Genomic DNA, 13,815 nt, shown 5'->3' on the forward strand with positions numbered 1-13,815 from the left:
TATTTGCTTTTAAAAAAGCAACAAAGAGCCTGATTTCACATATTAAAATAATAACACATGTCTTAGCTTCAGGCAGTTTTCAACCGACCCGAACCAACAGTTTAGAACAACGAGAAAGTTATGGCAGCTCGTCATTTTGCTTTATTGAAATTCTCCATTTCAAACAAGATAACAGTTTTAAACAGTAAGAGCAAATATTGACAACATGTCGTCCACCTGCTTTATCAATAATAAGGACTGAAAGCTTTTACAGTCTAAGTTACTTACTTCGTTTGATAAACAACATGAGAAAAATTAGGAAAAAAGATGTGTTGTGTACCAACATAAATTAGTGAATTAAAGCGGCTTGTAAAGTATACACATTCTTTAAACTCCATGATCGTTGCGTCACACTTGGATCTTTAATCGACAGGGCATTCCCAGTAATGGAGCTTGCAAACTTTCTTCCAGCCGTGTCTTCCTTTCTCCTCTTTATCGTCAAATTGTTGCTTGGTGTCACGCCCTTTTTCTGCATACGCTTTTCCACCTGAATGTTGACAGTTACATATGTACGAACCAGAGGTTTCTTCATAAAACAGCTGAGCCAATCGACCTCTTTCTGACGAGCACGTCACGCCTACTATCACGTGGCCCTTTAGGAGACAACGATCATTAATAGCCCATTTTACAGTTGTGTGCTTAGTGACCTGGCCTTGGATTGGAAGCGAGGCTGAGGGTGACCTTGTTTTGATTCAAACCTCATTGCTTTTCATATGTAAATGAAAACTAGTTAGCATAAGAACAGCATAATTTACATGTGAAAAGCAGTGAGGTTTGTATCAAAGCAAGGTCACCCCCAGCCTCGCTTACAATCCAAGGCCAAGTCACTAAGCACACACTGTAAAATGGCCTATTAACGTTGAACAGTGTTAGAAAACACAATGTAATAATTAATAAATGAGAGACAATCGCTAGTTATGTACGCAACTTTACGTGTTTTATATATTTGATACATTTTACTTCCATCTCTTTACCTCAACGGATAAATAGCGAATTCACAAAATGACTAACTCCCAGTTGGCTTGATAGCTCAGTTGGTAGAGCACTGCACCGGTATCGCAGAGGTCATGGGTTTTAATCCCGTTCAAACCTGAATTTTTTCAGACTTTCTTTTCGCAGTTGCTTAAGCTGCCTATAAAACTGCAATAGTCTCTCATTACCTAATTCTTTCATCCGCAGTTCAAATGTGTGTTTTTCATTTATTTCCTTTCCACGTAATACAATAATTCAGTGATTGTGAGGTTCAAAATGAAAAACAAATATATTCCTTCAAACCAACTCAGTGAATCGCAGAATAACTTGAAGCCACTGGTGGGGCTCATCAGATTTGTGGTTAAGGGCTCTTGCTTAATAAGGCCGAGCAACAACAAAAAATACTCCCTAGGAAGAAAGCCATTTGTCTCAGTTCACCTAAGGTACCAAACTGGGTACAAAAGCTTTCCCTCCCCCACCCCATTCGTTTGTTTTCTTCCTGGAGATCCTTGTACGACGGTAAGCAACGGAAGGTCAAGGGAAGGGGGTCGGAAACACTCCCATCATACCTCCCTTCCCTACCGACACATACACACGCACCATGAAAATCTGTTATTTTTCTTTTTAAGTTCAAACGTTTTCAGGGCCAGGCGGTCCCCACCTTGACCAAAGGTCTTTGATCTGCCACAACTTTGCACGTCTCACTAAATAGGAAGGAATAAGGACTGCTGAGTCGACTCAGGGATAATTGCACTATCCACTGTGAGAGAGTATTTTGAGCCTTCACGTTGCCAACAACACGTCTAAATTGATCACTTTGTCAAAATGTCAGGTAATGTCAACAGGAGAGACTGTCTAGAACATTACTCAGCATCGATCGATTATTAAGTTGCATGTCTACTCGTTCTTTAGTGACGATCTGGTTGCGGCGACTGGAATTAACTCAGTTATCATAACTACATGTTTATTCTTTGGGCTCCTGTTGACAGTTCGAGGTTAATTAATAGAACGAGACATTTCCTGCTGACAGTAATCTCAACTATCAGTGAACCCTCTTTACTGTTTTTTTACCGTCTTTCTTTAACACTCATGGCACGCACTCTTGCCAACAATCTTAGATGGATACATTTAGCTGTTTGTTTGAATAACTTGCGAAGTCTTTGTGCTGTCATGTTATACGTACTAATGTTCTTACCTGAGAGGGCCCCCTGAGAATCACTCGCGCGAATTCCCAATGGTTAAAAACACGCTCTTTAACATTGTATTTGCAATCCTTTAAACTGCAGTCGCCATCGTCTCCTTTGGGACCTTGAGGCCCTTGAAGACCCATAGCTCCTCTTGGACCCCGAGCACCTTCAGGTCCTTGTGTTCCTTGGAGTCCTGTTTTTCCTGTGTCTCCCTTCTCGCCCTTAGGACCGGGAGCTCCGGGTGGGCCTTCATCTCCGGGAGGTCCTGGAATTATTGTGGCATTCACGATCTATAAAGGTGGTTAAACATGACGTTTAAGAGTGCTATTTGCACATGGCAGCCCTAACTGATATTACTCGCTGACTGGTACATCCAAATTTTCACTATCCTCATATGATTTGTCATTTTAGATTACTAGTCGTTACTTTCACGATAATTAGATATTTTAGGCGACACCAACGAAAACAGTGGTCACTTGAGCATATGAATTTACGTTACTTTAAACTACTTTGCAATCATTCCAATTCGTTCAACTTGTACAATGTGGCCGAACCGCGTGTGTTTGATGGAGCTTCTCAAACCATTAACAATCCTTCTAAAACAAAGTTCACCAAATTGTAAGATAATTAAGATCACATTTTCAAACCTCCTTCATGGAAGTGATTTCCTTTGTTTTCTGTTCGTGTCTTATTAATGAGTTTAAGAAACAATTATAACCGAAACAAGTGAACTTGTCCTGCTCTACACCTATTTTTCATACAATTCCTCTCAGTTTTCCTGTAACTTAGACTGCCATAAAATCTCACTCTAAAGCGACGGTGTCTTGAAATTGACGGTCTTGCTGATTGACTCTGATTTATCAATTCTTGTCATTCTTCAAATTGTATCCCATAGTTTGAAAACTCTGAGCTAGGCCACGTGACTCCAAGATTAGATAAGGCGACATTCCTTTTAAGATTGTCTAAAAAAGCGGTTTTCTTATCATGAACGAAATTGAAGCGTTTTGCGTAGTATCTTTAAACTAACCTGAATTTTTGCCAAGAGATCAGCCACTTCTGCGTCAATTTTAGTGTTCAAAATGTTCAGCTTAGTTTCTGAAGTCTCACTGACTTTTTGCACCTGCGCAAAAAAAAGGAGTTATTCTTAGTTCACCTTTAGCCTTTACTAATTGCAATATATTCTTAAAACTTAAAGTTTAAGCTAAGACTCGAAGTTCATGAAGAGATTCAAAACAGTATGCCCATGTTAACGATCATTCATCTCACATAAAACGAAAAACATTCCTAAAGAGGAACCATAAAAATATATAACGTTCCTTTATTCTCCGTGTTTTGCTCTTTAATTATTATTTGTTGTATATTCGAATACAAACGCTGTCGGCATTTGTTGTTTCCATCCGTCAAATTCGGAGATTTTTAATTAGTCAAGATGAGAGAAAAAATAAGGACTTACCTTTGATTCCACATCAAGAAGGCGGGCCTTAATGGCGTTGATCTACGATAAAGAATATTATTGTTTCTGTTAGCTCCACATAATGGTTAACTCATTTCTTGACATAATCATGTTTTTGTCCGTGTGGGATTTGGCCGTCAGTACAGTGTAGACATAGATAGAATTTCTTTTTTGTTATTTAAAGTTTTACAGTGAGTTTAAGTGGATTTTCATAAGGATTGTGTTGGGTAATTCTATACAAGTCTCTTTTGCGATTTCATTGTGACCGCCAATTTGTCCTGCTGACAAAATGTCTATCTTTTCAATTCTCAAGGTTGGATTTATGTGTCGAAAGCGATTGTCTGCGTGTCTGTTTGTCTATACAGTCGTAAGTTCTGCTCGCAATGAAAGTCTGGTGTGAGCCAGGTTTTCAGACAACGGCTCTCTTCGATCCATTCGAGGAGAAGGCAGAGCAAACATTCATAATCGCCTGAAGTTGCCATGGCTCCCCACAAAAAGAAATTGGTATTCATGTTGCCAGCTTTCTACTCAACAAAGTCAACAAACTGAAAATTAAAGAAAAAACCAGATTAAACAAGGGGAAAGGGAAATGAAAAAAAGTGTTATCTCTATAATAATATAACAACTTACTTCTGCTCGGTCACAGACTCCTGGAGGTCCTCTTACGCCGGGAGGTCCTGGATCTCCCTTTAAGGATAATGATCAATCAGGTGAAAATTTTCTGTTTGATGATTTACTTTCAAAAACTGAACAAACCTGTCCATGTCCAAAATCCTTTCTCTTTGTATAAACGCAAGGGCAGGTCAGTCCGAGTCTTCACTAGCACAACAGCGAATTAACATACAAGACATCTTTTAGAATGATTATATACTCATCCTCTCTTGTTATGCCCAAATAATTTGCAAATGTCCGGTCTGTCACTTTATTCAGTCGCAGTTAAGTACTTGCCTTTAATCAAGGTAGAAGTGGCTGCGACTAGAGGGTGTTATTACAATAAATACGCGCAAGTTTGTGTAAAACGTTTCAGCGTTCCTAACTAATTCTTGTAACGTTTGAAGAAATCTTATTACTTCATTTCCTTCTTTCTTTCTTTCTTTCTTTCTTTCTTTCTTTCTTTCTTTTCTTCAGTCAGCATTTTATCTTCCACTGTCAACGTACAGTTTTGCATGCCTTTATTGTGGTTTATGGTTTTGTTTTTTTTTCCTTCCAATCCCACTACACCAAGCAATAATAAAATATGATTCCCCGTACTCGTTTTGTCTTACCTTTATCCCATCTCGTCCATCCCTTCCATCCTTTCCATCTCTGCCATTCTGTCCGTCGGTTCCATTCAATCCGTTCTTTCCGGTCGCCCCTGGGGGCCCCACCACAGTCATTCCGTCTCTCCCATCCCTTCCATCTTTTCCTGGTGCACCGTCTTTGCAGTTACATGGACATGGGGGTGAGGTGGGTGGGGGCTCAGCTACACTGTCCAATCTACGAGACTAAAGTCAGAATGTAATTAAACAGCTTGTAATCTTTAATAGTTTTTCCGTTCAAAGACAAAAACGGTAAAGAACAGAATGATTGTTCTCGTCCCCCTAAGATTCTTCTTTCAAGGCCATAGCATGGGGTAGGACTAGGCACTTTTAAATCCAATGCCCCATTCAAACCAAGGCTTAAACACGTTTAAAAGCTGTTTAAAATTGTTTCCTTCGTAAAAGCTGCTTTCGTATTTTTGTCGACTACAAATTTAGCACAAATGAGAGCACAAGTTAAAGTTTACTTGAATCCTATGTCAAAGCCAATGGTTCAGTTTTCTGTTACCAATTTTCATTTTGTTAAACCTGGTTTGATTAAATATGTTTTGTTGGTGTGAATCGGGTTTATGATGTCCCAAACTCGAAACATCTTCATTTACAGATAAAGAAATCAGAGAGCGGTTGTTTATCTTTTTTTTATAACGCGTTTGGCAGCTACGTTAACAAAATATATTAAACGTGATAGCCACATTTATTTTGAATTCTCCATAAGATTAAATAAATATACTTAATAGAGTTAAGGCCAGCGACTCTAAAAAATATATAATGTTATAGGTAGATGAATGGTAATGGAATATTTTTTCCCAGTCTTTCTTCATTTTCTATTTTCGCAAGCGTAAATGTATTTTTGTTCTTCATGTACGCGAACATTACTTCGTGATTGAAACAAAGTAGTTCTCAAGATCCCGTCTTATGAATATGGCAGTGTTACGAACAGAAGTTAACGACCCACAGAGAAATTCAGTTGTCTCTTACGTTTTTGACAAAAGTCTCTCTTGTTTGGCATTACGTGATCTTGTTTGATAGCCTTACTCAATGCCCTAATGTTCCCTCGATGTAACCGACCATTTATACATTTTTATGCGATCCTCGATCGGTATACAAACCCCTCCGATAAATTAAATCACTTACCTCACTAAAGAAGGGCTCATTTGACTTAAAAGCTGAACTGCTCAAGACTACAAGAGAAAGAAGCGTTAGCGATATGGGATTTAAGGACGCCATCTATACGTGGTCCTTAGTGAGGAAAATTAAAATCTGGGTTCTTTTAGTACTTGAGAAACGCTTATCAAAACGGTGTTTTTATCGCCAGAAGTGAGGTTCTTGTTTGCACGAGATTTTACAAAGATGTCAAAACTGTCAAACTTCAATTACACTTATCTAGACACCGTTTATTAAACGGAAGAACCTTTGAAACACTTTGATTACATTTGGATCTCTGTCTTAAATACTCAGCATTTATCTCGAGAAAGTTTCCTCGGGCAATATCCTGTGGAACTGTTATTAAAAGCGGACTCTTTCCGATTTTATTCTTACATTTTCAGTTTACATTAAATTCGCTTGTTTGATGCTTTTCAGTATTTCATGAAGTTTTTAACATAGTTGAAAATTATTACTACTGCTGCTATTTTAGTCAGAAGACAAGAGACAGGTTACTACCGTGAAACAATATTGTTGTACAACATGATAAATTTAAATGTTGCACAATTTTGAGACAAGTCATCAGGAATACGTCGAAACGGAAGATGTAAGACAATTACATCACTGTGATCGAAGTTTCAACTTATTCATTTACTTGATACACAAATTTGAAGTGAGCAAACAAAGATTTTAATGAAAATCTTTACTCAACAGAAACCGGTGTTTCTGAATCTTATAAACAGTTCGAACGACTAAACTTAACCGGCTTTAAAACATCACAAAATGTAAAATTAACCGATCGCTCTATGGCAAGACTCCAAGATTCAAGAACTTTTATACTTTAGAGCCATCAATAGTTATCATTGGAGAGAAAAGACAGGCTCAAGGACTCAAGTTTGTACACGATAACGCGTCGGAGGGGCTGCGCCATGCGACTTTTTTTTTCTTCCTGTATAGGTAAAAACTGCGCTGAAACTGAAACAAAGTACTTTTCACATAAAATGCTCATAGAAAACCAAGAGAAACAAATTAAGTTAATTTCTTAAAGAAAGAACTTGAAAAAAACGTGTCCACTTATTTCCATTCCGGTCATTCGTTGTCAAAGACACATGATTTTAAACAAAATTGAATCATCACTTTTGCATATGTTTTCGCTGATTTCAATATCAGGCTTTCAGCTTTTTAAAGCATTCTTAAAATATGTGATATAGCCTCTTTAAGGACGTTCGCGCGAAAATGTTTTAACATTGATTTTTTTTTTCAAACTTCTGCTGCAGTTAGTCTATGAATTACTTACATCTGAAATGCAAAAAAAAATGGGGGTCACCGACTTCGTTTCGGAGATATGACATCTGCAAGTTTGCGCTTACTTTGAGAAATCGGTCCTCGTCACTCGATATGACCTCACCGGTTGTTGATGCAAAATTTTTATAAACGAATCGCTGGAGACAAACTTCCATTGCCGAAGTTTATTTCAGAGGATCTATTAAACAAATAAATTCCACTTTTATTATCCCTAAAGCTGCAACTAATCTTTAATAATTGTATTTCCACCCCAGAAGTGGCACAAAATGTGCGGAGTTCGATCGCGCGTGGGTAGAAAAATTAAAAAAAAAATAACTTCCCACATTGATTTTTCTTTCGTTTGATGACAGTAAGCAGATATCTGTCAAAGAAAGTTAACCGTGTAAAAAAAATTGGGGGTCACCGACCTTTTAAAACCGCAAAATCCAGTTGAAGTTGTCGAAGACGTGAGAAACTTACGGAAGTCACGTTTTTGCGTGACAGGGCGGAGAAGCACTGGAACCTAAACAGGATGATCTATCCCATAATTCAAAGCTCACAATAGTTGCTCGGGCGTTTTTTGTTTTCGCTCGAGTGTGCTGTCAAACCTCTGATCGTCTAAGTTGTTTATTGTTATTCTACCTTCAAAACTTATACAGCTGTTTAGCCAATGCCAGGAAAATGCATCTATAGCCGTGAGCGAGGCGAAAATGTGAGAAGTAAGCTTATTTATTTACCTAAAATAGGTATGTGGAGATTGATTGTACACGGGATTGGTGATCAATAAAATTGCTTTCAGGGTAAGACTTTCTCGTTTACTGTCAAAACTTCAAAAAGCTTTAGGTGACTTCGATTGACGAATAGACTAAATAAAGTATTGCATTTCAATTATTTTATAATATCGAGAGTCAAGTAAATGTATTAATCTCTTGGCGCGAAATACCCGCAGGTATCGATGCCTTTTCTTGGACTTTTGTTGTAAACTTAACCCGTCTAATCGTTTCACGTCGATTTTTCGTTTCAAAACTGTGCAACGGAGATGAATTCCCCCTTTTCCCTCTTTTTAATGCTGTCACGTCGGCGGACATGTGTGTTTACCTCCGTCTTCCTCCGTGTATCGTCGTCAACCATGAATTGCGCGTGACATTGCTTGGCGTGTGCGTTACCTGCGCATTAAAGATGCGCATAAACAATTAGCGCGAACGTCCTTAAGCGCCAGATGTTTTTTTTCTTATTAAATTCTCAAAATGTATTTGTCCGAATTCAACCTAATGCACGTTACCTACGTACGTCGTTTGGTTTAGACAAACGCTTTGATGTAAGATTTGAACCCCCAATATTTTCTCTTAAGATTCAATACGACGAAGCTCATCACTTTCGTCCATGAGCCGTTTCTCTCCTTATCATGTGCAAAACGTGAAAAAATTGTAATTTTTTTTCCAATATAATTCTAAGTGATTATAGGCTTTCCCTAGCTGTATCTCGCTGTCCTTTTTTTTATAATTTTTGTCTAATTCTATTTCTATTTTTATTTTTTACGTTTGGTAGATAAATAAAAGCACATCCGGAAGCGGGGAACGTTTTGATAGTGGGGTGAGGGCGTTATCTTCTAGTTGTTGTTACTATGGCAACCTTAGACTATTGCCGATTAAGCATAATGAAAGTAAAACCAAGAACGTTAATAAACAAGATTTAATGAACAATAAAATTTTGTTCATAAGAAATGAGTTCGCTTGCGTTTTTCTGCTTTTCCCGTCATCTTCGTGTGATCCAATATTACATAACTACGCCAGTTTACTTTTAGGGGAGGAGTGAGCTGCAGAATATTACATGCTGGCTGTAGAAGATGGTTCTAGCCTTTGGGTCTGTGGATAAAATCCTTTCGCTGTAACTCAGTATGGCACTGTTAACTGGGCCATTCAAAAGAAGGCCATTAGTGGTACTTTCCTGTGGTGCTGTTATTCGTTTGCTGTACAAGTATTTTTAACATTTGAGTGTGCCAGGGTCCCAAACAGGCTTACGGCTCTAGGGCTCTAGGGCTCCAGGCTGAAAAATGCAGAACTCCTGGGCTGCAAAGACCCGCATTTTGGGACCTGAGTGTGCGGTGAAATCTCTTAATGTAGGGGGGAGGGGGTTACAGCAATCAAAACAAGAACAAAAACAAACTATACAGAAAAAATAGGCCTTTATTACTACGATAAAGATAAATTCCCACATAAACAGGGGATGGTTCACAAGCACGGTCAGAACTTAAACAAGTTTCTGTAGCATGAAACATATGGGAGTACTGTCATTCCCCCTGAATGGGATACTATTCCATTGCTTGGTTACCTCCGGAAGTAGTGACGTGGCTGAAACTCATTTATACACCGGGACGAAGAGAGCAAAGTAGACCAACGTTTCTTGTCAAATGCAACAACACGACGATAAAGACTAGGCCTCCAACCAATGACCTTTAGCTCTGATGTCCAACGCGGTATCCAGTACACCACCTCGCCTCCACTGTAAAGGTAAAGGTAGAGGTAAAGGTAACGTCGCACAAGAGCCTACTCCCCCCTGGATGGGATGTTAGTCCATTGCAGGGTTACCCCCAGCAGTATGTCGCCGGTACCCAGTTATACACCTAGGTGAAGAGAGACAATATGGAGCAAAGTTTCTTGTCTAAGGCAACAACACAGCAATGAAGAGACCAACCTGGCCTCGAACCAACGACCCTCAGGTCCTCCGACCGTCTGATCGAAAGTCCGACGCGCTAACCACTACACCACCGCGCCCCCACTGAGGAAACAGTTAAACACTGAAACAGCCATTGAATAATCATCACAACGCTGAATAAGGTTTATTTGCATGACCATGTAAATTGTTACAGTATTGCAAAAGCGTCAAAAGAATCCTAAAGTTCTGCTTACTAATGGAGACAACAAATACTAAGTTCTACAAAAAAGAAGGCGGAGAAGAGAATTGGATAATATTATTTGGCATAGTTAATAAAAGACAATGGTTATGAAGCCTGACAAAATTCTTTGTTGTTTGTTTTTGCTATCATTTTTGGCCTTCATCGTGCAAAAGACCACAATAGATTTTGAAATCTGTTGGAGCAACTGACCAATGGAACCGTTCCTGTTAAGATTTTAAAATGTAGTATGAACATTAAAACAAAGCATTGTGCACGGTCGTAGCCCTTCCAACATAAATTGCAGCACTATTGTTGTCATGGCAAGGTTTCATAACAGTAGGTATATATCAGAGCACTTCTGACAAAGAAAGACAGATGGCTCCTGATTGGTGAACCCATCGCATTACTCTGCACAAAACCTTTTGGTGATTATATCAACCGACTTATTTCCCGTGATATCAGCCAGTTTAGCTGCAATTTCATCAGGGCAGTAATGTTTATTTGTTTGGTACCGAAAGTGCGGGTTTTCGCTCAAGATCGCTTCCATTACAACTTCTGCGACTTGCTTCGCGCTTAAAACCTTTTCTGGTTGGGTCCAGTACTGGCCGAATCTGGTATTAACTCTGTCTCTGATCAGGCAGGTCTTTTGATCAGCAGTTGTGAGGTCCAGTTCTTCGTTAGATAACGTGGAGTCCTTCATTGGAGTGTCCACGGGGCCTGGCTCGATGATTATGCACCTAACAATATCAAGGAAGCAATGAGCAATAAGTCACCAACGTTGGTTCTATTCACAACTTTTCTTTCTTTATTCACTTTTATTCAACTTTATTGTCACCATAATCACTGTCATCGACATCATTACCCTGGTCATGCTCATCATCATCATCATCATCATCATCATCATCATAATCATTACAACCACCATTAACATCATTCTATTACACATCGGGATCCAAAAAGGAGATGTTGATGGCCAGGACAGGATTGCTGAAGGACTGAACTCCATTATGGCTGATCTCACCAAACACCTTGTGTTGAGGCTATCCAGGCACAAAATCATCGAGATAATCCTCTTCACTGACATCGTCATCATCATTGTCATAAGGTTTATTGCCATCACTACCACCATTACGGTCATGGTGGTCACCCTCATTCTCAACGCCGCATCATCAATATTCTCATGATCAGTTAAAATTAGGTCTGTGCGCTCACAAAAACTTAGGTGACAGTCGAAGTCTGCCTGAGGCCTGTTAGTGCTACGGTACCTGATATTAAACTGGCGCAGAGATGGTGCCAGTGACTCAGTCAATCCTTCCACTGCAAACTTTGAGGAGCTGTAAATTTCGGCAGAAGGGAACCCAACCACTCCAGCATGGCTGCTCATGTTAATGATGTGGCCGCTTTCTTTTGCTTTCATGAATGGAAGCACAGCTTTGATTAAACGTACTGTACCGAAGTAATTCACTTCGAAAACCTTCTTCATCAGCTCCATCGGGATGCATTCAAAAACGTTAAAGAGAGTGACACCGGCATTGTTAACTGCAAAATTAACGTTTTGACAGTGAGTGATTCGTTGCACAGCAGAGGCAAAAACCAATTGCCTAAATAAATAATAAGATATAAAAGGCGCCGGAATGGCAGATGCATAGTCAGGAAGGCAGCTCAGACATGTCAGCAGATGTCTTGGTCATTAAGTAAGCAGGCATGAAAGCCAACACCTTTTATATGACAAAAAAAAAAGACGAAACAAAACAAGAAAGTAAGGCCTCCTTCCTTCGGCCTCTTACCACGTGAAAAATGAAAGTGCAATGATGTGTGTTTACAAATACGGTACGCAATGAATGAGAAGAAAATAGTTTGATTTTCTAAGTTATCTAGTGAAGGTAATACATTCAAGAGTTGAAGGCGTCTTATGCAGGCTTTGCGGTATGCGGTACAAGATTCATTTGAAGGTATCTTTCAAGGATACTCCGTACGCGGTATGCAGTGATTGATTCAAATCTCACTTTGATGCTGTTTTAGAACGAGAGAAATACACATTTTTACCTTTCTTTCACTTTATACATTCTGAATGAATGAACGAACAAACGAACGAACGGACGGATGGATGGATGGATGGATGGATGGATGGATGCAGAATTCTCCTTTGAGATAACCCTCGCCTCACGTAATATCGTACCAAAACAAACCTCGACAAACCGGCTAATGAGACAAGACAGGCTAGTATAACTGGCACCCAAGACAAAATTAGTAACCCACTCGATAGCAACATTAAACAGACAACCCGTCGTCCAAAATTCGTGCCTTACTCTTTACCATTTCACTCAAACGCACTACCTCTCTGAGTTACTTATCCACACAATGTTAATTCTGTTGGAACCACTTCTGTCTCACAAGTTGTCATGGTATACATTACTCATTCTATAATTTTGCCTCTATTGTTTCGGAGCTAATTCTAGTGCTGCTCTCTAAAATCACCCATTTCCAATGTTTCTCTCATCCTCAAATATGCTTTAACAATGTTAAGTGCAAAGTTTATAACCCGCCAAATTACAACCCGGTTTTCCATTGCAAATTTAATAATTCCGTGACAATTTGAATGTCCAGCGGTGCGTAACGTCGTTTGTAAACTTAAATATGGTAATCAGAGTGAAATAAAATACAAGGAAATAATTTTTTCCGTGAATGAAAAACTTGTTTAAAGATCAAAAACCAACAGAAGGAGCTCCAGCGTTTGCTCTAATGAGTACATTATTGATACACACGTATTGCTTCCCCATTCCCTTCTCAATAATCAGCTGCAATCTAATATATGCATTTTGCAAAAATATTCTGGTATAATTTCTTTGTAATCAGTGTAGTTTAAGATATAAAACATTAAAGAATGAAAATCAGCGAAATTATACAACGTTTCCATATCATCATGCTATCATTTTCAAGTGAAAAAATAGAAAAAAGTTTTGCGGTTAATACAAAACAGAAAAAGTGTGCGGCAACTGATTTTAAAAAAGGCCATTGTGTAAATATAAGGCACTTGCACGCAAGCATACGGTACGGTATTTGTCGAATGTAAAGCATGCTTGTACTTATACTAGCTTATAGTTCACTGATAAAAGCAATATTTGGCGGGCTACTTACACAGAACGTCTATTCTCCCTTCCACGTCGATTACTTCTTTGACGACCTTGTCGACAGAGTCATCATGGCACACATCCAGCTGCTTGATAATCAGAGTACTGCCAAGGCATTCTCTGCTTTCTTCCTCGAGTTGCCCTTTTTTCGCCAAATTTCTCATTGTTGCATAAACTTTAAAACGTTTTTCGACATCCTGGGCGAGAAGCACAGCAGTTGCCAGTCCTATGCCGCTGGAACAACCAGTGATCAACACAATTTTGGGAGCCATTTTCAAGGACGTAAAAACTTCCCAGTTGGCTCTGTTGTGTTACAAGCTACACAAGCTTCTTTCCTCGTCACGTCACACACTCTTCCCCACGTGACGTGACGAGCCAAGAACGTCTGCGCAGGAGGCTTTGCGTTACCTGA

At 39.2% G+C, this 13,815-nt stretch overlaps 2 protein-coding genes across 2 annotated transcripts; both read right to left on the minus strand.

Moving 5' to 3' along the window:
- Window positions 1-118: 118 nt before the first annotated feature.
- On the minus strand, window positions 119-6,306 carry LOC146457526 (uncharacterized). The gene is made up of 7 exons (XM_085091854.1): window positions 6,084-6,306; window positions 4,917-5,135; window positions 4,282-4,338; window positions 3,652-3,693; window positions 3,226-3,318; window positions 2,207-2,488; window positions 119-632 (listed from the first exon to the last, which is right to left on the minus strand). The coding sequence occupies exons 1-7, from the start codon at window positions 6,174-6,176 to the stop codon at window positions 402-404; spliced, it is 1,017 nt and encodes a 338-aa protein (XP_084947980.1). The 5' UTR covers window positions 6,177-6,306; the 3' UTR covers window positions 119-401.
- A 3,884-nt stretch (window positions 6,307-10,190) lies between these two features.
- On the minus strand, window positions 10,191-13,796 carry LOC146457527 (retinol dehydrogenase 8-like). Its single transcript, XM_085091858.1, has 3 exons — window positions 13,411-13,796; window positions 11,538-11,811; window positions 10,191-11,009 (listed from the first exon to the last, which is right to left on the minus strand). Exons 1-3 carry the CDS (start codon window positions 13,673-13,675, stop codon window positions 10,676-10,678), a joined length of 873 nt encoding a protein of 290 aa, XP_084947984.1. The 5' UTR covers window positions 13,676-13,796; the 3' UTR covers window positions 10,191-10,675.
- Window positions 13,797-13,815: the final 19 nt, after the last annotated feature.

This window comes from Pavona decussata, unplaced genomic scaffold (genome assembly GCF_977016875.1).
Source record: "Pavona decussata unplaced genomic scaffold, jaPavDecu1.1 SCAFFOLD_241, whole genome shotgun sequence".
In the NCBI taxonomy this organism is placed as follows: Eukaryota; Metazoa; Cnidaria; class Anthozoa; order Scleractinia; family Agariciidae; genus Pavona; species Pavona decussata.